Here is a 26,745-nt window from a genome sequence, read left to right as displayed (position 1 = left end):
TCGATCCGTTTTCATTCGCGATCCACGCAAGACTATCGACCGAGAGATCCGATCGAGTAGCCTTCCGTTGGACACTTTCTCTCCTCTTCAAAAAAAATTAGTCACTTTCTTCGTCAAGTGCAATTGCCGTAAGGCTGTCATTCGAGCACACGCCTATAATTTCAAATGTCCAGCAGGATAAAGTCCAAAAACTATCGGCAAAATAACTATCGACTAATTTCTAGACGGACGAGTCTTATCGCCAGTAAAGAAGTTATGTCGTTAATAGTTTTGGCACACTGTGGAACATGGACTAGGCGAGTGTAAGACAGCACTTCTTATAAAGATCGCCCTACTGACACGATTCTCTCTGTGAAACGGAACTTTAACGTCTCCGTAACGTAAACTCGTCGCCATTAGTATAAAGAAACGTTCGGTAGATCGTGGAGGAATTAAAATACAGCAAACTTTTTGATTCTTTGTACATCTTTAATGAAACAACTAGGTATCGTGTAAAAGAAATTTCCACCGTGTCCGACGCAAATCAACTGCGGCTAATATAGTCAACTATACATTTTATATATACATAGCGTTTAAATTTATTCAAAGTCTGGCAATGACAATGTTGGGAATCGTAACAGTCGAAACCATATTCGATGAACGATACGGAACGATCTCGCACTTTTTCAGTCTTTCGTTTCGCGCATAATTAAAAATACACGGTGAGATTTAGTCGTTCGGTCCCCGTTTGGCTGTTTCTCGATCTCGTTTCGGCGGCTACTTCGACACTGTCCACTGTCTGAAAAAAATAAAATCTTTCTAAATTAATCATGCTGGTTACGAATTTGTTTTTTCATGTACTTACCCTGTCGTCGTCGTCCCAAGATAGTTTTTTAACCCTCTGGGAAACGGAGCAAGCAGGCCAGGCGGGCATCAACGAGTCTGGAAGATCCGCGGAGTAATTGGAAGATTCGCAAGAAACTGTATTCAAATTAGACTTTGCGCTCAAATCGTTCATGTTCTGAACCAGGCCGCCGATGTTAGGGATGTTCGACGTCGCGGATAAACCTGGAGGATTCGGGGCTGGGGCCACTTTGTGCCTCGCGTATAAGGGCACTTGTCTGGCTGACGATAAACCTAATTTACACGGACAAACACGGTATTAGAATACATTAATTATGGGATGATATTTAACGATTACTTTGAAACTTTTTCAAAATGTCAAAGGGAATTACTTGTAATCGTTGCGCCGTAGAGGTTCCTCGCCCCAAAAACAGGATTCTCGAGATCGTTTACGTCATTATTTGTGTCCCTTGTCACGTCGTGATTGCTATCGTCGACGATTTCGTGTTCGACGCGCTCGTCTTCGTTTGCACCGTCGGCTTCTTCGTCGTTTTCGTCGATGCTGTGCGCAATCGCGGAACGATTCCCCCTGCAAGGTACTTGGAGAGCATCTTCGAGCATGCTCGCACCGAGTACCTGGGGAGTCGGGCTTAAAGCAGAGGGAACCGGGGATTTTTCACGGTAGGCAGTTCCCACGGAACTCACGGACCCGCTGGTTTTCGGTCTCTTACTGTAACATGTCCGAATAATTTGAAAATTTCTATTCCAACGGAAGTGGTTCCGTGAAAGTTTCCGTTTTCATCGATACGTTTCACTTACTGTTTATATATGTACAAAATTAACACGAGTATAATGACTCCAAGGAGGCCCAAGACAGCACCAAAGACCGCAACCAGAAGAACGCTACTGCCTAACCAAGCAGGTGCAGCTCTGGCAGCAACTGGTAACGAGCCGCTATTGGGTATGTGTACGATCACTGGGATCATGCTGGATCTTTAATAAAAATAATTAACGAAACATTCTATCGAGCAATGACCCGAATAATATTAAAAGGTGGTGTTATACATACCTAGGAGGGCGACCCGAATCGGAAGCTACGGCTACCAAACGAGCCAAAGACCCGTTGATAGTCGTTGACGATCTGAGAATCAACTCTCCATTGTCGCGTATCTCGAAATACCTGTTATAGTTGTACAGTTACTACTGCTATCGATACAGTCGATGGTATTTAATACGTATAATTTGAATTTGTCCTAGTACCTTGCATCTGGACCTCTGAGGGACAAACTGATCTTGTCGTCTCTGTCTCCATCGGCAGCTTCCAGTTTTCCTGAAAGTTACGAGAACTCTTCGTTAATGAATTCAACGAAGAAAACTGTACAGGAGAAAGCGACTTACCAACAATGGATCCCTCTTTCAAGGTTGTAGCGTGAAATTCGTATCTGGGATGTCGAAATCGGGGTTCCCACTCGTTTACATCCTCGACGGAGACATTCACTCGCGACGTGTCGTTCTGGAACGTCGTATTTACTCCGTTTGAATAGTTTACGAGCAAGTTTTGCAAAGCATCTAGACTAGAATATTCCTTTAATTTGCTTTTAATTGATCGATATACGAGTTAACATTTGTATTCCATTGGTACGCCGAAGCATCGTGATCGAATCGTAATAGCATCGTGACACCCATATAAATCAAGCTTTAAACAACAATTTACTGTCCAAGTTTATATACTTTCAACTAAACGTACATGGTGGCCGTCGGTGACACAGACTAAGAAACTGTGCTGGATCCTTCTTTCGTAATCCAAAGTGCCCTTCAAGATCAGTTCGCCGGAATTGGTGATAGAGAACCTCTCTAGATCTTCGATCGCTCCAACCAGCCAGAATTTTAAATTCTAAAAGTAAAACTATCGATTTATCCACGAATTTATTTAACAACGTTTCTATTTTCAGATTTCGACTCACGGAATCCACTTTGTTTACGCCTGTTGTCAACACAACGCTTTCTGGTGGGGTGTTTTCTGGGATGCTCGTTTGATGATCACGCCGTATGAATTTCACAGGTAATCTTCCACCTAATTTCGATCAGGGTTACATTAGGGAGGACCGGAATCGATCGAACGAAGCGATTGCTCACCTGCGGTGGGTTCCACGATCCAGTCGCTCTCCCGGGAAACTACTATCGTCGAAAGTGCATATTTGTCTGGATTGTCTACCTGCGTAGCCTGTAGACATCGATAATAGCATTATTTAAAATAGCATTCAAACTATTATAAAAATATTGTAATATATTTCTTGCCTTTAAAACGATTGTCGCCGGTGATAAGAGTTCGTGTTCGTACAGTGGGCGCGTTACAACGATCTCGGCGGTTTCAGGGTTGAGTGTGAGGAACGGCAGTATTCCACCCTGAATTGTGTATTTAACTGGAGCACCGATTCCCACGTCTTGATCCACAGCCTTTATCGGAGCTGGATCCACTTTCAACATCCTTCTCTGATAATAAATACATCGTACATTACATCACTGGATCGATCTTAGGATCAGATTTTTAATTGTACCGTTTTTATTTGTCGAGGAATTACGATTTTATATTGATCGCTTTGGAAGGCAGGATTTTGATCATCGGCATCGATCACGTTCACGTGGAGGGTAGTGGTTGATGACTTTGGTGGATTACCCTGATCCTGAAAATAAATATAATATTTTACAACGCTAGAACGAAAATTTCTTTAAATAAGTTTAATTAATCGATCCGAACGATGACTTTACCTGCGCTCGAATATTAACGGAGAAGTTTGTGAGAATTTCGTAATCCAATGGTTTCCTTAGAACCAGAGTGCCTTCCAAAGCGTTCACGAACACGAAATAATCCTGCGAATAGCATCGGAATATTTTAAAAAAGGTATCAACGTATCCACTATATTTCGGAACATATATTCCAAGAATAATAAAATATTTCAGAGAGATAAGGGGATGGAAGAACTACCGAATGCGGCCCAGGTAGGACGGCATATTGTACTGTAGAAAAAGGTCCTGGCTGATCAGCATCTACGGCCCGTACTCCTTGGAGCACTCTGGTACCAACTACCGTGACCTGACCAAGAAAAGAAAAGCCATCTTCGTTGTTAAAAAACACTTGACTTTGAAAGAAAATTCTTTCTTACCTCCGAGATGTTGAGTACGTAAGGCGCGTTCACGAACTGTGGAGCATTGTCGTTCGCGTCGGTCACGCGAATATTAACCGGTATCACGAATCCCTTGCAAACAGACACACGAATTTAGATATTTTCCTTGTTCGTCGACAAGAAACGAAACAAGATCGAATGTTAGGAACGGTGCACCGAACTTACGGGATCCAAGGTGTGTTTTCTCTCGCAAATAACGTTTACGTATACGCTAGCTGGCCCATCGACACCCTCTTTATCCAAAGGTCTGATCAGAGTTAGGTTCTTCGAGTAGGCTGCAAAGGACACGGGACTGTCGATTTCCTGGAGTCTGAGCTCAATGTCCCCCTGCGGTCCAGGATCCCCTAGAACTCCCAGGACACCCACGGTGTCACCGACCGGCAGATCTTCGCTGACGAAGAGGTGCGCAGCGGTGGCACCATTCTCCAGGAAACATCGCGCGTCACGGATCACTATAATGGTACGATTGCTCGTTACGTTATTTCACTCGATCGCAAACAGACGAGTAGACGAACCAATCGATCAAAATTAATATCGATTGAATTCGTTACTCTTCCATATACGGATAGCGGTAGTTTCAATTAACGCCTGTCTTCGGGTTAACTAAACCTCGAATCCTCGAATCGAGAGAAAGCGTCCAGTCGAAAGGAAGGAAGAAACGTATGCATAGAAGGCCGGAAGCGATAAAAGGAACGGCGGTTTTTGTTTCTTAGACTTCCTTGAGTTAAAAAAAAAGAAAAAAAAAGACGATCGTGTTCCATCGATTCGGATCGAGGTACCGTGTTCGTGTGAAACGTGTGGTTTTGGGGTTTCCGGAGATCGGGAGAACAACCGGTTCGTCAGGCGTCCTCCTGACGAAAGACTTGTTAAAAAGGTCAGAACGTACTCTGGACGAGTCAGAGTAATTTTTTAAACTTACGAGTCGCGGTTAAATTTCGTTCCTGTTCACGACCCCGTGACCTCCACCTTTGACACGGTAGGAACCTACCTACATTTTAATGGCCGACGAAGCACGAGCGGTCGTGTACGTTCGGGATGCCCCGTGCAGATAACGAAATCCAGATTCACACAAACGGCACGAACAAAATATCTCTGTGTCCGGCAAAACGTGCACACGTAGACGTTATTTAACAGGAACGCGTGCACAAGGGTTAGACGCGGCGCGCTCCCTTGGAGCGGAATTCCGCCCGCCGTAAACTCACGGCGTATATCGACGATGCAACAACGTTCCGCCGTTGCCTTTCGTAATCTTTTTCACCGCAGTCCAAGACTTTTCCAGAAGAAAACGATAGTATTAATTCCAATTAAAAGAAATTTATGCGGACCGTACGGTTCGCGTTTCGCATCTACCATTGCTAGCGGTCTTTTCCGCTTGGCGGATCCGCTGCTATTCTAGGGGTTTAATTTTACAATATATTACTAGTATTCAAACATAATCAATGGAAATTCAAGTATTTTATGCGGAGTATAATATAACAGCGGACCTTAGAACGGAGGAACGATAAAGAATATTATAAAATGAATACGAGTTTTGCTTTGTTCTTGGGTAATGCAACGAATGTAAATAAAAAAATTCAATGCTAATTAGTAGGAAGAACATACTGCAGACTGAGGTTAAAGAAAATATTTCCTTCTTATGCATTTTATAACGAGCTTCGGTGGAACGTTTTACGTTCGTTTATCTTTTATGTAACTTTATATATATTTATTGTAGCGACGCGACGAGGAGACAACGAAAAGTTACACGAATTCTCACGGTTCTATCTAGCGGAGAAATAAACGCCCGCTCAAGCGATATCTCGACGATTGTCGCGCTTCCGGTGTAACGAGATAATGGCTAATCGGCATGTAAATGAAACATCCTGGATCGCGCGAGGAAGCAAATCAACGGTTCGTGATTAAACGAAGTAATATTATGAAAACGAAGAAAAGAAGTTCGCTGGTGGAAAGGGCCAAACGGCACGGCCAAGTGGCAGATTCGAAAGCGTTATTATTCCAGTTATTGCATCTCTTTTAATACGACCCAATTGTCGGGTGCACGAAACGGACATTTCCACGCGTGTCCTTTGGGCGCGCCGCGACGCGTATCGCGGATTTTTCGCAATGTTGGCGACTTTCTATGTCATTCGATCGTTGTCTGCGACTGCAAGTGTCGCGAGGATCATCGAAGGGAAACGGAAAGGCCAGGAAACATCGGCAACTTTCGTGCACTGTGTCCGATTCGGACTCTTCTTTCGATCGCAACCACGATTCTTGTGCGTAACCGTTCGCACGCGATCAACCGTGCGACGAAGCAGGAAGAAGGAACGATTAAGGTCGCGACTATAGTGAATAGAGGGGTCCTGGAGGAAGAGGGGGGAGGGGAGGTCTGCTGGGCAGCAGGGTAATCCAGGGAACAGAAGGAACGAAACGTGTAAGAAGGGGCAGGAGGCCGGGCAGGTGGCGTGAGAAAGCTCGAAAGACCCACATTGGCCACTTTGTAAATGCACCGTGCAGCACAGGATTGCCAGGATCCTCAGAATGTTGTTTATCATGGCGATCCAAGGACATCCTTCACCGGTCCGAGCACCACCGACCGATGCATCTGCAAATTGATCGAAAACTCACGATTACGATTTCAAGGGAAGTCGAATAGAGAATAAAGAATTCTGTTTCTTAACGCGGGAAGCAATAAGTCTTCTGTCAGTCGTATTTCACCCAAGACTCGATAGCTTCTCGGTCGCGTAAATGCGTAATTGACTTTATTAAGGGCTTACTAGTTGCTGTAACGCCAGATTACGAATGAAATTCTTCTTTTTTACGGTTTTAACGCGAAATTGCCAACGATCGAAGCCCGTAAAAATGAGAATCGTCGACTATTGACGGGGTAAAGGCGTCAAACGAGGGTTACTATACGCGATGGCGTGACAACGGGTGGGTCTCGGGCAACAAAAGCAAGAGCAAATATTTGTCGGGTAGACGTTCGATCATCGAGCGACGGTTCGAAAAACGAGCGTCTGTGTCTGCAACAAGCAAACATAACGCGTAGTTAGAAAGCATGCGAAGAAACTACTTTATTACGTGAAACCTAGATACGTGGAACGACATCAGAATCGAGGGTGGGGGTGGCGAGAGCGATAGTTAGTCGATCCTACGTGTCCGAAACCAAAGAAGGCCTACATGAAACGAAGCATAAACGAATCATTACCGTTGAAGCAACGACGAGCAACATTTTGTTCGTCTTCCTCGTTCTTTCTTCGTTGTAGATATATCGTAACGATATCATCGATAGATAATATTTGTCAATATTTTTATAAACCAAGGTAATGGCTGGGAAGAGACAGACTGTTGAAAGAGTTAATAGTCGTTGCTCAAAAGTCGCGACTCCGCCGCAAGAGTTGGGTGTAATCACCGTATCCTTGTTAAAGTTGCCTATTGCATTTTCTATCGGCCGGAACAAAGCGGTAAAAGCAGTTGCCGCGCGAGAGTGAGCGGAAATAATCCGCGGAAAAAGGATTCTTAGCAGGGCCAAACGATTTATACGGGATACGCAAGCCGGATACGGTGGTTATGTGGGGCACGATACTCCTCAAATTCACGTACCGTAAACTGAAACGCACTGCCATGGGCAACCGGCGTAAAGACTCTCCCCTCTGAGCACGATTCGCGATGCCACCGATTCAATGGTGGTTCAAGAAGCGGTTATGATGAATCACTTCTTTCGCGCACTTTCACGATTACAAGTACGTACGTATCTTTCCTCCGTTTCTTTTTTTTTCACAATTATTTGCATCTACATCGTGCCAAGATGCCAAACGTCTCGAAACGAGAGAGCCAAACTTTTCCAGGTATAAAAATGTCTGTTTAGTGTTTTATTAGGATTAAAAACAGCATAGCGTTTCCTTGATCTGATTAATTTTATCTTAGGAAGGAAGATTCAGAAGGGACAGATGGAAGGTGTTTGGAATATGAAGATAGAAGGGAACAGTGACATGTAAGGTACTAGAAAGGCTTGGAGATACAGGAACAAGGAAAATGGACAAGATTGGAAATGTTAAATACTTACCGGAAGAAGCGTTCGATGATTAATAGCACCGTCCAGCACTTGGAGGTTTGAGCAATCGTATCTTCAAGTTCTTCCGCGTATCAACAACCGCAAACAAAGTATTCCTTTTAAATCATCACCGTTCACTCAACTCGACGACGAAACAGCGCACTTTCGTCGACATCGCTCAGCAACGATCAAACTTGGCCGACGGACATTTCCCGCCTTTCCTTCCGACGAACCCCTTCTTCACCGCGAACGTTTCCATCGCACAGGGAACATTTCCCGACACGAGACACCATCGAGAAACACCCCGATCGAACTGCAACTATATATTTACGCTTTTCCCGTGGCACGCGAGTCCTTATAACCGATCGTGCCTCCAACTTTTCTCGTTTTTCCCCACGCCTCGCAACCCTAACGACCACGGACAACCTATGAAACGCACCTGTCCGCTTTCGGCTAGCAGAACTCGCCTCTATAAAACGCAGACGAGCAAAGTGCGCGGTAGAGCGGCACTCGGGAAGTCGGTTCTCCATTGTTAGGAAGGGGGGAATCGACGACCAACCGAGCGCCTTCCTGGCCCTGCTTCGAACAGGTGTTTACTTTCATCAGGAGTAAATTGTGCGAGTATACGTGTCCACATGCAACTCTGTCGCCCTTAGCGATGGGGATTTCAAGTATTGCGAATCTCCATCGCTAGTTGCTCTCGTGAAAGCCGAAACCCCGTAACTGGGTATACCGATAGGTTCTCTCTATAGCGCGGACCATTGTTCTTAAACTTTTGTACCGTCATTAATTGTAGGACACATTTGGATGCGCTTTGTTTCATCAAAGCGTGTGAAAATTCCTCGCCGCGTTCGCTACCCAAACGAGGAACAATCTAGGTGAGAGTTTAAGTTATGATTAAACGAATTCTTGACCCGATTGGATACTGCATTGTTTCCCGTCTCGGGTGCTTCGTGGAGCTTAGTATTCTTACGTTGGACCTTGTTGGCGTTTCCTGTTAGGATTCTTGAACGACGATGACCGACGACTAAAGTTCTTAAAATTATTATCGGAGGACGAAGGGAAGATATATTATACATACATATATGCATCTATTTAGAGCGCAATCGGTCGAACCAGGTTACACTTCACGCGATCGCATGTCGAGAGGTGTTTGTCGAATAGATCGAACGCTATCGATTTGTTTTTATGGAATTTCTATATTTTTACAAGGTAGCTTTCCAAGGAGACGTCGTTCCAGATAATCGTCTCTTGGAAATTTTGATACCAGCTCTGAACAAAGTGATTATTTAAGTAGAGCAATACGAGCAATAAACTTATTTCCATGTTTAAATAAACGTTTAAAAAGGTGCTATAACGATCGAACGGTAAAACTTCAAGTTACAATTTGTCTGATGTTTATAGAGACGCGTAGAAGAAGATCGATTTCGCATTCACATCAAGGGTGTTCCGTTCCATTGTACGTAAGCGTCTTGCCATCTGCAAGTAATCGAAATAAAACAACGGATCTAAAATGTTAGATCCAATACGTTGGAACGTAATAAGAGTGATCCGGAAGAAGAGTTTATTAATTTCGAATTAATGTGTACCGTTATTAAAATGAAAAATGGGTATAATGATACTTACTTGGAACGAATAAGCTTTTCTAACGGAGTCGCGGCAATGTCCATGCACTCTTTGCTCGCACCCTCGAACTCTGAATCATTTCCTGAATTCGACCTCGTGTCCACGGTCAAAGTAGCATGACTGCCGCCGCAAGTAAAGTACTGAACGTCGAAGCTTGTAAAATACAAAGATACACGTATAAAGAAAAATTCGGAATAGTCGAATGCGCATTAAGAAGCAGGTAAATTATAAATTCAATTAAGATTTAGCGTAGGCATTTTGAACGTACAGGCGTTCAGCGTGATAATTTCGAAGCAATTCCCGGTTCGTGTTGAAGAGGACACCATGGTGACCATGGCACAAGGTGACCCAGATCGGCAAACTTGGGGTTTTCAGCCGAGAACCCGGTTGCTTGGTTACTTGTCCGTCGCCCTCGTGCACTAGGAACCCTATCTCGCTTCTCACCAGGACGCCCCATTGCGGCACAGCCTTGAATTTTACAGAAGAACTAAGGACCAGCATGCTCGAGGTAAAGAAAAATAATGAAAAAGCAAAGAAAGTCACTAACGTATGTATTTTCATCCCCCACGTGGAGCACCCCGTTGTGAAGATGAGGCGAGGCACGACCAGTCAACGAAAGCATCACGACGCTGAGTGGACCTTCTTCGGGACAGCCGCCTAAAATCGACGCTCTGGGGTCTTCGAGATCGGTTCGTACTCTGTAGTCGATAATTTAACGTTCAATCTATGGAATAGAAATTCTTAATTCTCATTTCGAGCACTCACTTGGAAAGATCTCTGGAAAGTAAAGCGCTGTACAACAGCAACTGGGCACCGGGACCACCCTCGTCTTGGAACTAAAAGCCAACATCGTATTGCAAGCTTATGTGCGAGAAAAATATTTGAAAAGAAAGTATGACTTACCAAATATAAGTATCTTTTGATGAATATTTGGAGGTCGTCCAGAGAATCGAACTCGAACAAGTGCAGCTAAAAGTAAGTTATTCTTGTAAATTCTTCAGGTATAAATGCATTACAGATCGGAAAGAAGGAATTTAAATTGGTAAAAGACGTCCCCAATGTTCCATGGATAGGAGTATAGTTTAATGAAATTTTATATTTTATTTCATGAACACAGGGATGGAAGATGTACGTGTAGACATCGAACTAAAGCATGTACGAACGATGTCTTGAAACGGAACTAGTTTGGAAGCCAAGAGATACCTGTAACTCGATCAGACGATCGTGTAATCATTTGGGGCAGTGTGTTAATAGCATGTTGGATTAGAGGTATTCGAACAGTTGATCCTATAATTATGTTGAGCAGTGTATTTACGTACGGTCTCAGTCAGTCCATCCTGGAAATATTGCACGCTATGCTGCAAATAGGGTGTTTCCTGAGGTAAGGCAACCACAGCCCTCGGCACGTTCGCGTTTCCGGCGACACTTTGATTTGGCGAGCAACCAGTATTTTGCACTACGAATCCGCCGGCGCATCGCCAAATGATCTCGGCTATTGCCGCTGTCAGGACATCGATTTGCCTGTCGTACGAAGGTTTCAGCAGGCTACCGTTCAACAGAAATAATTGTCAAAACTTTCGGCCCGCTTCTCGATATCATCGATACAGTTCTACGAACAATTTGGCTCCGATAGTAAAAAAAGTTCTGCGCGTACTATAATTTACAGTGTCTACAGCGTTATATTTGTTTGTTTGATTTTAAGCTTTCCGGACTTGGACTTTGGGTACTATTCATCTACCTTTCTGGATTCGCGCGGACGTCTTGTCTGTTGCATTTGAACAGAAAGTGCTTCAACATGATCGCCTGAACGGCCGTGACAAGACCTCTCGTCGTGTTCCGTGGCGATCGTAACCCAAATGCCAAGTTCTGACCATATGGTCGCAAGGTTAATCCGGTCCTTGCCCATTCTGGTTTCGGTGGAGTGGCGGGACTCCCGAACACCAAGGTTCGTAGGGCCTGTTGCGAGCAAAAATATTAGGAACTTGCAAATGACTTGTAAATTGATTTACATAAACAGATCGGTGCAGTAGGGGCTACTAAAGTCAACCGTAACATCACAGCGATTCTAAGCAACCTACCGAATACAAGGAGTACAAAGTCCCAATTAGAATAAATTACCATGCACGCTTCCTCCTCGATCGGTTTGCCGCCAATTACTGCCGTCTTTGCCAGTGTCCTTGTATTCCGTGGGTATATAATTTTCTCTGAAAGCAAAGGTACATGGAAGGTTAACGTTCACGTTGCTGTACGGACGCAGGTTTCTTCTCCACCTGGATAGAGTTCATCCGGTTCTCCCATAAGGGCCGCGCACCTGGCCGCTCTGGCGGACAACAACATCTTTCAGTCTCCTCGAGATCGAAAGACACCGAATTTTACATGTGTGACGAAACGACGAGGAACGGTACGGAACACTGGACGCGAAAAAATTGAATTTCGGGTACGAGACCGGATAGTAATAGGCCGAACCGAAGCAAGACATCTACCGTAACGAGTAACGAAAATATTCGGACACTAGGATATGCTTTTTTTTCTTACAACTTAATTATTTATACGGAAAACGTGTTCATCGATGGATCCCAGGCCTAGTATTAGAACTTAGAAAAAATAATGAACACGTTAGGGGTATAAATATTGGAGTCGTAGAAGAATAAAGCGAAACGCACCCCGGAGTTTGAATATTTTCGTTCCACTGACTGTAGGTGGCTCGGGTACAGGATCACGACTTCTGACGATTGTCACCCGGTGATGCACACTGGCACACCAAGCCCGCCAAGCAATCGAATATCAATTGGGGATTCGTGCTGGATTCCAAGACCCTTTATATACGGCTTATCCGCGCTTCGTATCTCGAGAAGTCCGTGAAAGTTGAAGCGCACGAAACGCGTCAATTCGTATGTCCGAAGACACTTCGGGAAGATAGACGATAGACATGCCCCAATAACGTCTGTCTGTCTCCGCCGTACATGTCTCGGACCACGCGATGAATCAAATCGTGTGTCCCGGGCGTTTGCCATTGAACGGACGTATACCGGAAGTGCAGCGATTCTTCGGCGCGTAGGCGGTGAACCACTTGGATCTTAATTGCCGTTGACGCGTCGATTGGCACGATTCGCGTCTCGCGAACACACCACCTTCTTCCCCTGTTTCCCGACGATTATTAACACTCTTGGTCTTGTCACTTTTTCAAATTGTTCACTCTAATACGTTTTTAATGTCCTTTAGATTTCTGAACAATTTCATTTTAGCTAATTTACATGAAACATTTTTACCGTTTTCTACAGAGATAACTCGCGTTTGTTTTTGCGCTCGCTGGTCATCGTTAATGCTAAACGGTAAATTACGTTTCCACGTAATTTTTATGTCATGAAATTGCGATAATGCAATGAATATCAGTAATTGGACCCCGGATTCCTGAATAGAGTATTAAATCAGGATATACATTAAATCCAGTAAGATCTTCACGCGGGTGGAACACGTTTGCCACAGAACGAAGAGCAATAATGATAGACTCGATGCGGTTTTTTACAATTACTCGAATCGGTGAACGCGGAATGCACGTACTTCCGCAATTTCGAATCTGGAGCAGTGGAAAATTGAAAATGCCGTTTCGCCCGAAATAATTTAATGCGCCGTGAAGTAATCGTACGCCCTCGAACGCGTTCATGTTTTCGTTTACCGTTTCTCTACGTACATACATACATGTGTTATGGTTGCGTACTGTTTTACAGTCGCAAAACACCGTGCTGCGCAACACTACTTCGCGTGACAGCACGAACTTTGGAAAAAAAAACCTTGGATTTTTGTTCACGAGGTATTTTCTCCCGAAGCAATAGTTTCCGTACCTGTCCGCGATCTCCGTAATTTTCTGTATTTATTAATAGATAAGAGAAAAGAACGAGGAAGGTATTCTTGCACCTAAATATACTCTGTATGTAGATATTTGCTCTGCTCTAATCTTTGGTTCGTCTTTTAGGCGATTTTCTAAAAAATTATTTAAAAAACGATTCGATATCCAAGAAAGAAGACGATCAAAGAACTTTGAACGAGTCACACCCGAGAAGGGGTGAAGGTATTAATTTTTCATTTGGTATATAATGCCAAAATTGATCATTTTTTAACATTCTTCCTTTGTTCCGAAGGTTGTGATTGGAACTGTAGACATCCAGACAGACGACTTCCAGACACGTTGCAAACTAGATTGCCCCGTTGCATCGTAAAAAAAAGGAGAATACCGATGGTGCCGAGACGTTCTATCAGCTTCGCGACGCATGTTAACGGTGAATAACACGTGTCCCTTACACATTCGCGAGCATAACGGGGGTGTGCTCTCTCCAGCACGCGTCTCGATTGCTTCGGAGCCTCTGGTCGAATCGCGTGCTCGCGTGCAATCGAGTCTATCGAATTACGAATTCGCGTCGGAACAGGCATCTGCATTCACCGATTACACCCACCGATATAACGCGGCTTAATTTACCCCTCGCGAGTACGGCTCCTCTCCGCGATTCATCGATCTGATTCACCTGCTCGTGCCTCCATCGCTCCTAAAAGGAGAGCCTAAAAAATCTGTTTGCCCCGGCCTTTTCGATTCGTCGGAAAAGAATTTACCTTTTTCAGCGGGGGATTCTCGAAAAGTTTGGAAACCACTGCGATAGACGGTTAACGTAGTACTATTAAGAACATAACGACTGGGTAGTACGTTTCTCGATAATTATTAAGCGCAAAAGATCGTGTATTTTTTAACAACAAATTCGGCTATCGTACGTGCAAGATGTTTGGATCGCGTACCTTTCTGTCGAAGATACACCGGTTTCTCCGCGCGCATTTCCGTGCAGTGTCTCTTGCCGCACGCCGAGGATGCTGACGACGCTTTGGAACACGAATTGGCAGTATCCTCGGTCTCTTCCGGTTCCTCCATGTCGACTGGATCCTTAACAAAAGAACGACCAACATCGATAAACGGTCGACGTAATCAATCAGTCTGTCGTGTCGCTTCAACACGATACGAACAACGAACTGGTCCAAGATGGAGAGGTCCTCGAGTTCTCAACGTCTTACAACCGACGATAGTTTACAACCAAGTCCATCGACGAAGATGAGAGTAGATCTTGTATCAGAAATCGTCTCGATATCCAATCCTTTACAAGTCCAAAAACGATAACGACTACATAAATGAAAGTTTGTTTTTCAGCGTCTTCCTGGATCGACGTTTAGATCCCCGACGATCGTTCCTTCGGACGTATTAACGAGTATGTGGAAGAGCTAGTCAAGTGCTCGTTGGTGCATCGAGCTACCTGAACTGACAGGAGTTAATAATTCCGGCAGCTTAAGGCCGTGTCGGTTCATCGCGCCGCGCACGAGCTACTATCCCACCAGGCTGTAGATACGTATGTATATGGACGTAACACCGAGCCGTGAACTCGAGGATAGCTCCGACTAGGAGCTTTAGGAAAGCCCGCGATCGGCAGACGTTGGCGAAAAAAAGTTCACACGTTGCGCGTCAGACTGACGTGCAAAGTTTCGGTTTTCGCCCCCGACGACGCGACGCTTGGAAATTTCAGACCTTCGACGGAACCTTAGACACACCGATTAAAAAGATTGCATTTAGGGGTAGCTCGCGAAACAGCTTTCATTCCCTGAACTTTTGCTCTAATCGAACAACGTGATAAACTAGCCATTTCGTTAGGGCGCAGGTACTTTGGAATAGCAGAATTTCGCTTAATAAAAGAAAAAAAACAAATAGATAATAAAATTTACACGCAGCAATTACGAATTTAAACTCTTTCGAAGCGAATAAAGGGTAGGGCTCTTGCATTCGTAATATTGTGCTACCTATTGTATGGAATTAATCTTATAACATTTTTGTCGTATTTTCACGTTTGAAACCGATAAACGAGTAGGGCATTTGTTGAATGGCGCCGAAACTCTAGTCACTTCGCAACGTCGTAACATGCTTACTGAAGTTCTCGATGCAGTCGAGTAACGCTTTTATGCCTGCATACACAGCCGCGTGCTTATATGCATAAATTCACACGTGCAGTGGCGCGATGGCTCGTCTCGCACGTGTGGTATCTCGCGACTTTATCGCGGCTACCAATCTCAACACGCGTTTCGTGGTATTTTCGTTCGAAATGGATAATCGGAAACAAGGCGTACATCTGTTGCGAGCAAAGGCGGTGAAGGTTTTCGATAAAAATATCAGTAATTTCTTTGAACGCCTTCGCCCGTGCAAGGTGATCGCGTTAAACTGGAAGCCATTCTTCCAACTTCGATCCTGTTGTTCCTTTTATTAGGCTAGTATGAAATAAACTTAAAATTACTTATTTTTATAAGACTTATAATTGTTGATTAGGATTGTATGGAATCTCGTATGATCGTGTAACAGAGTCATAAGAATTTTCCTGTCATTGTGTCTAGCCATTAAGTTGTTCAAAAGCTTCGTTCTAGGGCATTGAATACATTTTATCGTCGCTGAATAAAGGTTAACGACTGAATTGCATAATTTCACGCGTTAGCAGGACCGTGTAATACGAAGGTTTAGAAATAGAGGAAATGCTTCGCGTCAAGGTGAGCCGCCATCGGCTAGCAATCTGCGTATCAAATAATTTTACCTACATCTATACGGGCCAGTCGTTAAACTTCCAACGGAAAGCGTATCTTATCGCTCTCGTCCATAATTACCAATTTCCTGACTATCATGCCGCCACCATCAAGATTACGTCGGTTGGTTAAGTTCAAGTTCGCGTTCGTTCGAAATAGATGCTCCATATTTGGCCTTCGAAAGTACGATCCAAAGTTCCGAGTGGGAGCGTACGTGCAGTTTGCATGAATACCTAAGTACGCGCGGAAATACGCAGACTTATGTGTACAATCGTGTACAAGCTGCTACTAACTATCATACATATATTTTACACATCAATCTCTTATGATCCAATTCACAGTAATATATTTAATTATTTAGACGCTACTTTCATAATAGTATCGTATCGCACGTTTCTATAGAGCCCATGTACAAAGATACGGATACAGATTTAATTACTTGTAAAGTATATACGTATGCGATCGAGAATGATCGTGTGAAAACGTCAAGACTTACAGTATTTTTAGCTTGGAAATTGTTCAATACCAGCATACTACCGACCTTACGAGGTATCCTGTATTTAGGTGCGTGCATTGTTTGAAATGTTTCTATAAGTATGTATGCATGTATGTATGTATGTACGCGTCGCAGATGATGTCTGGTATATTGCCAGAGTGCAATATGAAATTGAACTTAGAACCGGGTGGCGTAGTACCAGGAGCGAAGTTACAGGAAATTACGTGCAACTACGAGTATTTGGTTACTTAATGATCGATCAGATTTACACGTTTCTGCGATGATGTTAGAAACTGACGGGCTTAACGAATCGATTCGTATCTGTAAGCGGAACGTTACATTAAGGTTTAGAAAGTATGTAGTTTCTATCTTTCCGTCAGATACTTTACCTTTACGTTTCAATGTACCGTTTCCTTTATACGTCAAGAAACCTAAATTAATTAATATAATATTTCATTCTACGATATAGAATGAAATTAAAAAATTTTAAATCAGTCCAAAAAAATTATTTTTAGTTGCGGGGGTAAATTGCAATCATTTTTGGTCAATAGACATACCCTCGAAATCTTAAACACTTTCGAGAAAAAAATTCGAGTAGGTGCCTAAATTTTTCGACGAAAAAAAATTTTCAATCATTTTTGGTAAGTTAAAGAAAGTGTGACCCATCGGTGGTACATGATTTGCACAGCCATCTACGGTAAAACGCCCAAGTTTGTCGTGGAATAGTTCGTATCGTCCATGCTAGATGGATTTCTCGACAAGCTTGGGCTTTTTAGCACCAGAGAGTCTGAGGTCGAAAAATAAGCGCTATCTATCGTTGAAAATAACGAACTATTCCACGACAAACTGTGCTCAATCTGGCATCTCTAGCTCGTCCATGTATACATACGTATGCTTTCTTGTCGATAAAACAATATTCAGTGCTTGAAGATCTTTTATATTAAATGTATATATAAATTAGTTGTTTAACAAGTATCATAAGTATGAACTCTGCTAAAGATGACGAAGATTTTTGGTACAGCAGCGAGAAGCGATCCTTCTGTTTTGAAAACAATGAGGTTAAGTTAAAAAATTTATATCAAGACTGCTTGATGTGTAAGTTTTTCCTATCAAGAAGTTCATTAATGTATAATGGTGCAGGTGGACCAGTTGTTTGGGGTATCAAAGACCGACACAGATAAGCTATGGGCTGGTATTTCTAATACCTCGACACCTGAGGGATCTTTAAAAAGTACCGATGATTATCAACCATTGAAACCTATGCTGTCTGTTATATCAGAGAAAACACTTTCTAGCAGTATGTCAGTAAATTCCTATACAAACAAATGCATGCCTTGCTCAGAGTAGTTTCTACGTTTATTGCTTGATCATAGATCCAGTAACGATCAAAGTATGTAAATTACATGAAATATTTTGTGTTCTACAGTTTTGGCAACGGATAAATTACAGAATCTTCAATCCGAAGCAACAAGTATACAACCAGATATAACTCTTTCAAAAATTTTACTAGGACAACCATATTCATTGGAACAGTATAAATCCTTAGTCTCTAAAACAGCGTTATTGGATGCTGCTATGATAAGTGGAGATGGAAATGCAATTTTAATAGTAACTTTTCATTTTTACAAACTTGTAAAGTGTCCAAGTTAAATTTATTTTTATGCAGATTGAAAAAATAATATTTCAGATTATCTTATTTCTTATAAAAACTCTGAAAAGATCCTTGGTACAAAGAATATTAGCGGAAAGACCAGATGCTGTAAATGTATATGTACGATACCTTTCTACAAGATTACAAATGAATGAAATTACCAATATTTTAACGTATGTATTTCTAAACACATTTTTTGTAAAGCACAGTCTCTTATTTTTTCATTAACTAACAATTTGCACAGAATGCTAGGGCAATCATTGGATGCTGCTGTAAGTCAATTTTCCTGCAATATAAATTTTTAATCCGCTCGACAAATGTAGTAAATCGCGTTTCATTTTAGATGAAAACTTTACATATTATTATAAAAAATACTCGAGATCCTGATAAACTATTGTACAAACTTCGAAATATTTATAAAACACAATTTTCAACCCTAACCGACTGTAAAGAAGCTTCGTTTGTTCAGTCCTACATAAAGCTACTCGGTAAATTATTTTCCTTTTAAGTATTCAAATAATTTATCTAGGTATTTAATTAAACTGTGCTAACGATATTAGAGTGGCAAATGGCAGTGAAGAAAATAGATGGTAACGACGAAATAGAATTAGATTCTTCTGTTCTCGAGTGTCTGAGACACGCGTGTAAAGGTCATTGGAATTTACAAGAGGGTAGTTTAATGTCTCCTACAATATTATCTCATCAACACGATATATCTCCTAGACAATATCAGAAAATTGCGTTAGAAGTTCGAGCATCGGCTGGTGAATGGGACGATGTTGATCGATTGTTGCTAACAAAGGTAACGAGCAACATTTTATAGACGTTTTGTTCGAAAAAATAAATAAAAAAGATATTTACTAGGGCTGGCTAGGAAGTAAAAAGTTGCAAATTCATCTACCTATAGAGGATGTATTGAAAATATTGCACAAAAATAATGCATCTTTCAATATTCTGGAAAAATATATAAAATATATCGATAATTTAGAAAGACGGTTAGAATTGGCAAAGACCATGCATTGCTTTAGAATAGCAATCGATGTGAGTGTTCGATTATCCAATTAAACATCTATAAGAAATGGGATGCATTAATCTTGCATTTTTTCTCATAGATTCTCGTACAGCAAGGAGATCGTGCCGCGTTATTGGAATATAAAACCAAATTGCAACAACAATCGGAGGAATATTTCTACGCGGAAAGTGCATTGCGTTTGCCATCGGTTAAATGGAAAAATTAGAATTAATTTTATCAATTGTATTAAATTTAAGTATTTATTACGTGAAATAATAATAATACATTTTCATCGGGGTATCCATTTATTTTACAGCCTAATACATTCTTCGCTACAGATCAAACAAAAAGGGGATAAAAGATCAGAATTTAGAATTTATATAAAAAAAATAAAATTTCACAGATACATTAGACACGTGTCGTTTGTTCATGCTTTAAAACGTAGCAAATAAGTTTTAGAAGTCGAAAAGTAACATATCTAACCGAAGAAAATTATTTTATAAGGGATTAAACTCCAAAAATTGCTCGGGTTATATGAAAAATTCTCCAAATTTGGCTGGCAGCGAAAATATTAAAGGTACCAATAACGAATAACGGTAGTGAATTTCACGACAGTTGTTGCCGGTTCAACGATTTTGTCCAAGAAGGTACTTATGATTGGATAGCATCTAACAGACAGTAGTGAAAGAGACACGCCTTGTGAGACGGGATTAAAGATTCGATCTCCTCCATTAACGGATATCGCAAATTCTTCAATTTTAAACGTATCTCAGAGCAACGAACTCAGATACCGGCGGCTGAAATCTCTAGAGTGCGGTTGTGTTCGTTTGTTAATTTCATTGACAAACGCGTGAAAGTTTTGTTGCTACTCGGTCAGTTGGATGAAATAAGCTCTGGCCAGTAGATGGTAAAAATAAATGAGTTGGGGGATAAGTACGAGAGGAAAATTTGTATAGAAATCGCTGAATTTCACGGCAAAATTTAGTGTGGTACATGTATATCGTCCAATCGTTGCTGGAGGAACCGTTAGAAGTTTACGTTGTATGCGCATTTGAACGATCTAGTACACATTTGTCATCTGCGTGCGGGAACCACTCCCGATTGGTGTTACGGTGTTTCCGCGTTATTCGGTAAGTTATTGTAAGTGTATTTTAAGATTTAGAGAAACATTAGAAGATTCTTAACGCGTTCGTAAGATTCAAATCACCGGCTAGTGTTACATTTCGAGAAAATATGCATCCTCCGAATTCGTGGCACGTCCTAGAAAGAGCCCCGAATATGTCGACGGAGTGTCTTAGGCCAAAAAAGTGAATGGAATGTTGTTCCTTTTAAGTCTGCTTTGAGATTAACCGTTTAAGGCATACCGAGTGATTGTCTTACGATTATTCGATAAATATATTACACCAAGCTACTGTATTTGCTTCGGACTTTAGAACCAATCAATTTTATGTGTAACATATATCTTTTGTCCTATCAATCCACTGATAACGCGTAATTTAAGCGACCGGTTTTTAACTAAACCGTAAATTACTATATTTCAGCCGTTTATTAAAAGAAGACCAGCAATATGGCTGTTAATGTCTATGCAACAAATGTGACAACAGAAAATCTGAGTCGACATGATATGCTGGCATGGGTGAATGATTGTTTGCAATCATCGTTCAGCAAGATTGAGGAGTTATGTACTGGTGCTGTTTACTGTCAGTTCATGGACATGCTTTTCCCTGGTAGTGTATCTTTGAAGAGGGTTAAATTCAAGACTAACCTCGAGCATGAATACATACAGAATTTCAAAATTCTCCAAGGAGGTTTCAAAAAGATGAATGTAGATAAGGTATGTGAAAAAGATATTAATGTAATTTATTCAAAAAACCCTAGACAGAAATAGTGCACAATTTTTAAGAATGACTTTCTTTGTCAACCGGTATAGTATATACAAGATTAATTGAATTATAGATTTTAAAGTGAAATTTATACTTTATCTTTGTTATTATCAAACATTTATTTGAATTATTGCTATATAATGCATATAATATGTCTATTTGATAAGAAAAATATGATTGAAATTTATTAGACTCGCACACTTATGCACACACACATTATACATATATATATATATACATATATGTATGTATGTATGTATGTGTGGGTACCTTTGTTTTTCACAGCTAAAGAACTAGTAAGTTGTTTAAGTTTCTTTTGTGAAGCTCCTATCTTAAGAATTCCTTGTTTAAGTAATATATGTGATATAGTTGAACTCCAAGAATAGTTTTGAACGTATATTAATGAAATGAGACACTAGTGTCAAGGTGAGCTGAAGCAATGAAACAAGATATCATGTCAATACATGGAATCAGATTGCTTCACAGAAAGTTTTGTTATATGAACAGCATTATGCGGAAGATCATAATCATATTATTATGAAAATGGTTCAGGTAATATCGGTGGATAAGTTAGTAAAAGGCCGCTTTCAAGACAATTTTGAATTTCTACAATGGTTCAAGAAATTCTTTGATGCAAATTATAATGGCCGTGACTATGATGCTTATGAAGCACGTGGTCGTATACCACTGGGTTCTGGTGTTGATGGAACACATAATTTATCAAATCCTCAATTGGTACCTTTACCACCTCAAATAAAGCAGCCTCAAATGCAACAAAAGCATATACAGCAACGTAACATTGTCCCTCGCCAACAGCAGGGTATAGCCATATAGTCTCAATTTAATAGTGTTGCTTTTTGCATGCTATTATCATTGTCCATAGAATTCTACAAATCATTTAACTTATGCTGCATAAACAATCATTCTGGCTGTGTATAGTTGCACTTTACATATAAAGCATTTTATATGTACATTAGATATTCTAGGGGGTTATTGTTGTACAGTAGAAAGCACTCTCTGCTTTTGCAATTTCAATCGTATATAAATGTACAGATACACCATTTTATATCATCCGATAGCACATTGTTTTTCTTTATAAATCGATTATCTGTTTTAAACGTAAGTAGACTTTTATTTTTGCATTATGTTTAGTTATGCAATGCTAATAGTTACATGTGTGTTAAATATGGTAAAAAGTACTTATTTATTACACGAACTAAAATTACCAGTATACAGATAAAATTTTATAACGAGTGTTTTGTTATCTTTAACAATCTATAAACAGACACAAGTAGGGGGTAACAGATTGTCTTAGGGACATACAACGGACCGAATTTTCTTTAATCTTTATATGGTACTTGCAGAATTTGAATATTACGATTCTTTAATAAAACAACATGAATTTATGTAAATAAATCTGAACTGATGGTATAGTAATGTATTTATCGTTCTAAACGTTTAACGAAGCGCGAAAATATTAAAATTTTTTGATAATTGCCAATATTTTCTACCACGTTGGTCTTTGTGTTTTATTTTTATTGTATTTTATTGATTTTTGTTTATTTTTCATTTATTTTATTATTTTGCTCCACATGCTTTTTGCTAATCGTTTGCAGATTGTTCCAATTGATAGGCTGGTGAAAGGTAGATTCCAAGACAACTTCGAATTTTTACAATGGTTCAAGAAATTCTTTGACGTAAACTACTCCAGAACGGAGCCATACGATGCACTTGCTATGCGAGGAGGAGAATCCATGGGTAGTGGTGGAAGTAATGCATCGCACGGCACTAATGCAAAACGCACCACGCCACGTGATGTAAATTCGCCTAAATCAGCTGCTCGTCTTGGTACATTATTCCACAACTTTTTTCTTTTATGTTGTATTTGAAATTATACCACTAAACATAATGCAAAAAAAACCTATTAAGGATAATTGACACTTACAAATAATCACAAATTTGATATTCGCTTTCTGTTAATCGATAAATAATTTTGTCCGTTTTCACTTGTATATCAAAAATTATTTTTAAAATGTAAATTTATTTGCTAAAGATATTCAATGGATCGTTAAGTATTAATTTTTGTTTATTTATTTCACCAAAGCAGTCTTAATTTAAATTGTTAAAATGGAGAAATAATGGACACATACGTCTTAATAATATAAGGAAAAAATTTCACTTCAGGTGAGGGAACTGCGCCTCCTGCACTTGCAGCTAGTACCAAGTCTATAAGCCATACTAGTAATTATTTTTTTTTTTATAATGTTTTTGTGCTCGTTTTTCATTTTTCTGTTTTATTATTGAGAAGTTTAAAGGAGGGTACCTATCCAAAAAATGTTTATGGAAGCTCTAGTGTTTCTTATTAAAACAGTAAGAAAATTGTTCTGAATTTTTTGAAAGAAACATAATTTTGGTTGTCCATCCTTTGTTTGACTACTCAAAGAATTCGTTTACTTTATACATTATAAACTATTTCGATCATTTTTTGCATGAAATATCATAATATCTTTTTAAAAGTTCATTCAAATTTTATTTTGATCGTGCAACTTAAAAATATTTAAATAGTTAATATCATTTGTTTGCTTATTAATCTTCGGACGGTAGATCGTCTTAGCGATCGAACGGCACGGCTCCATTTTGATCCAAATCTGAATTTCGTTAATTCTCATTCGTACATAAGATTTCCGATCGAATATACAAAATTTTTCAAGTCCATGTACTACTACTATTATCATTCTTCGGTAAAAACTAAAACATCACGATTTTAAAACGAATGGTTTCTACGAGTCAAAATGGACCCGTAGTCCGCTGTGCGAAGGTTACAAATATTATGCATAAATGTGTCGTTGCATGTTTTTCAACTCTCTGTATTGTACAGTTGTTTGCATAAACTGTTCTGCTTTCAGTTAGAATATACGCACCGCTTCTATAAATGTCTGTACAGTATTATTTTTATTTGAAAGTAGATTTGTGACTAAGCAATTATAGTTCTCTTGTGATTTGTACGTAATATCTATGTAAATATAATAAACACTATTTTGCATCTTAAAAAATAATATTATACGTAAGACATGTAAAGAATGACGTGTAAAACTTTTAAATCTAGTTAACAAAGTTCCTCCAATCCACCGTCCGCAAGTGAAAACAGCCGCCATTGGAAATCGTGGTGATCCTGGGAAAATCGAAGAGCTTAGTGCGCAGGTATAGTAAGCTTGTTTGTCACGACAATACAATACTTTGTCGTAAACAAATATAACTTGTAGGTGATGGAGCTAAAAATGTCGCTCGAGGGATTGGAGAAGGAAAGAGATTTTTATTTCGGTAAATTACGCGATATTGAAGTTATGTGCCAAGAATGTGATAATGGAGACAATCCTCCACCAATAATAGAGAAAATCTTAGACGTCCTTTACGCAACAGAGGTATATTCTTAGGAAATTTTATGTTTAAAATGATATTATAAAATTACGCGATTGGAAACTGTTTTACGAAACATTCTATTTCTACATGTGTTATTTTTACTTTCACGTAGGAAGGATTTGCACCACCTGAAGAATTAGCAGACGGAATTGCGCCCGATGACGAGGAAGAATATTAACTTTTTTTTTTTGTACAATCATTATAAAAAGAATAAGAGCAAACTGTCTCAAGTGCGTTTCAGGTTATTATGTTTGTGAGCCAGTATCAGTACCCTTTGCATAATTAATAAGCTACTTTGTATAGCTGTTTAAGCATTTGCGCCTTCATTTTGTTACAAAGTTCACCGAGTTCATTGAGGTTCGCACGTACTTAGGATAGAAATACGTCGAATAATGCACTCGAATAAGTTGTACTCTACAGCAAGTAATTATTAAGAAGGAAACAGAATTAGTAATTTACATATTGTCATAGTTCTTTATCGTGCTACAATAACGGTAGAGTTTCGAACATCGACAAGTCTCAACGTACGAAGAAAAAACAAGGAAATTATGGACGCAGAATAATTATCTGAGTTCAGTTTGTTATACAGTGATTTATGTTAACTATGTTCATTAACGTGTGAGTGTTTTTGTTTGTAAATGCACTACGTTTTTATCGATAAATAGATCGATCTTATCGGTTTGTCCTTTCATACCTCGCGTAGTTCTCTGAAACGTAGGGGGTCTATTCGTGCATAATCTAGTGCTGTTCGACTCGTTAAAGCCATTTACCTCGTGCAATTATGCATAAACGAAAGATGTATGTAATTGATTGTTATTAATATTAATTTTGTCAACCGTAGTACGAAACAATTATGTATATCAAACTGATACGAAACGCATTAAAATTGAATTTCACAAGTTTTATAAATATTTTTTATCTTCGATTTAATGCATGTTGTACACTTTAAGCGTATAATTGTAAACTTGTATGTAAAGAAAAATTGCAGTTTAAACAATTCAGGTGTACGTACGTTTTTTTTCTTGAAATAGAATCGAAACATGACGATTTATTCAATTTTCCAGCATTGATTTTTGGAGATGCACAAGATCGTCGATACATTCGATTTTAATCGACGCGTGATTTATTCGAATGTTATTGGTTTACTGGTTACTTACTATAGTTACTCCATAGTCCGTTTTTCAGGATAAGGATGGCCTTAAACAGCGATCAAATTTGAGGTTACAGAGAAATTATTAGAGTTAAACGCAAAGTGTATCCTCCCGAGTACTCTACGATAATCACGTTGCAGAACTATTAGACAACGGAGCGCTTCGCTTTTGAAAATTTGTAAAATTGTGTAGCCTAGAGTGTATGAGTAATAACGAGCGAAAGGGTTCTCCAACACGTAAAGCGAACCGTCTGCATATTTGCTGCGTGTGTATGGCTGGTGTGTGTATCTTTTGAAATCGTCATTTGAATAACAAAGACAAATTATGTAATGATTTTAGGTTTTTAAGAATCGCAGTAACTGTAAGAAACGCGTCAAATATTGTTATAATTATTTGAATACGATGCGAATCGCACCACGAACGACTTTTAAGGGCGAGAGATTACATTTTAATTTCCGCTCGCTACGTCATTGCTCTATATGTGCGTAAAAGACGATCATCGCGCGAATGTGCTTCAAAATTGAAATTTTATTGGTGAGGTAATAAACGTTTAATAGAATTCAATATTTTATTCTTCGTTTCTTTGTCTAAACCGTACTCTGTCGTTGAACTTTTCAGCCGAAGAAAACAAATTGAGCAACTATACTCGTAAACTAACGGCGACCGTCAATCGTTCCAGAGAAGAAAAAGTTTTTCAAAATGGCGGCTGACAACGTACGCGAAGGCCATCGGGGAAGTTTTATCTAAAACTTATTATTTGCTATTTTGTAGTATTTCTAATTTCAATGTTCATTTATAGAACGTATTTTGAAAGGTATGTAAGTTTAAAACGTTGGCCACCAGTGACCACCATGGCAGTCAACGCGTTA

General features: G+C 40.0%; 4 protein-coding genes across 11 annotated transcripts; 2 read left to right on the top strand and 2 right to left on the bottom strand.

Moving 5' to 3' along the window:
* Positions 1-472: 472 nt before the first annotated feature.
* Cad96cb (protocadherin Fat 4-like Cad96Ca) lies at positions 473-8,261 on the bottom strand. The gene is given in 18 exon segments (XM_076764704.1): positions 473-778; positions 845-1,116; positions 1,215-1,552; positions 1,642-1,815; positions 1,892-2,002; positions 2,083-2,152; positions 2,221-2,335; positions 2,570-2,716; positions 2,787-2,896; positions 2,959-3,046; positions 3,121-3,315; positions 3,381-3,506; positions 3,592-3,693; positions 3,809-3,916; positions 3,987-4,112; positions 4,173-4,459; positions 6,475-6,591; positions 8,053-8,261. Coding segments are annotated over 17 exon segments (2,526 nt in total). The 5' UTR covers positions 6,542-6,591; positions 8,053-8,261; the 3' UTR covers positions 473-688.
* A 1,008-nt stretch (positions 8,262-9,269) lies between these two features.
* Positions 9,270-15,588, bottom strand: LOC143341735 (inactive ubiquitin carboxyl-terminal hydrolase MINDY-4B). Of its 4 annotated transcripts, XM_076764883.1 has the most exons (12): positions 15,423-15,588; positions 14,674-15,040; positions 14,452-14,593; positions 11,785-11,870; positions 11,405-11,622; positions 10,986-11,211; positions 10,570-10,635; positions 10,432-10,502; positions 10,214-10,364; positions 9,935-10,134; positions 9,667-9,819; positions 9,270-9,519 (listed from the first exon to the last, which is right to left on the bottom strand). In XM_076764883.1, the coding sequence occupies exons 3-12, from the start codon at positions 14,579-14,581 to the stop codon at positions 9,474-9,476; spliced, it is 1,347 nt and encodes a 448-aa protein (XP_076620998.1). In that variant the 5' UTR covers positions 14,582-14,593; positions 14,674-15,040; positions 15,423-15,588; the 3' UTR covers positions 9,270-9,473. The 4 variants fall into 4 exon arrangements, with proteins under 4 accessions (XP_076620998.1, XP_076620997.1, XP_076621000.1 ...); XM_076764882.1 differs by having other exon boundaries at positions 14,674-15,588; XM_076764885.1 differs by lacking the exons at positions 14,452-14,593; positions 14,674-15,040; positions 15,423-15,588 and adding an exon at positions 12,330-12,543.
* A 2,025-nt stretch (positions 15,589-17,613) lies between these two features.
* On the top strand, positions 17,614-19,714 carry LOC143341727 (spermatogenesis-defective protein 39 homolog). The gene is made up of 9 exons (XM_076764867.1): positions 17,614-17,817; positions 17,900-18,056; positions 18,186-18,367; positions 18,447-18,583; positions 18,655-18,682; positions 18,754-18,898; positions 18,971-19,212; positions 19,275-19,451; positions 19,523-19,714. The coding sequence occupies exons 1-9, from the start codon at positions 17,743-17,745 to the stop codon at positions 19,646-19,648; spliced, it is 1,269 nt and encodes a 422-aa protein (XP_076620982.1). The 5' UTR covers positions 17,614-17,742; the 3' UTR covers positions 19,649-19,714.
* A 387-nt stretch (positions 19,715-20,101) lies between these two features.
* Eb1 (microtubule-associated protein RP/EB family member 1) lies at positions 20,102-26,440 on the top strand. 5 transcript variants are annotated; one of them, XM_076765027.1, is made up of 7 exons: positions 20,102-20,552; positions 20,964-21,256; positions 22,922-23,153; positions 23,490-23,546; positions 24,412-24,506; positions 24,569-24,727; positions 24,842-26,440. In XM_076765027.1, exons 2-7 carry the CDS (start codon positions 20,990-20,992, stop codon positions 24,863-24,865), a joined length of 834 nt encoding a protein of 277 aa, XP_076621142.1. In that variant the 5' UTR covers positions 20,102-20,552; positions 20,964-20,989; the 3' UTR covers positions 24,866-26,440. The 5 variants fall into 5 exon arrangements, with proteins under 5 accessions (XP_076621142.1, XP_076621139.1, XP_076621143.1 ...); XM_076765024.1 differs by having other exon boundaries at positions 20,111-20,552; positions 24,838-26,440; XM_076765025.1 differs by lacking the exon at positions 20,102-20,552 and adding an exon at positions 20,649-20,873 and having other exon boundaries at positions 24,838-26,440.
* The last annotated feature ends 305 nt before the right edge of the window (positions 26,441-26,745 follow it).

The sequence above is a fragment of the Colletes latitarsis genome, chromosome 5 (assembly GCF_051014445.1).
Source record: "Colletes latitarsis isolate SP2378_abdomen chromosome 5, iyColLati1, whole genome shotgun sequence".
Classification (NCBI taxonomy): domain Eukaryota; kingdom Metazoa; phylum Arthropoda; class Insecta; order Hymenoptera; family Colletidae; genus Colletes; species Colletes latitarsis.
Note: the sequence above shows the minus strand (reverse complement) of the source record. Positions and strands in the feature narration are given on the sequence as shown.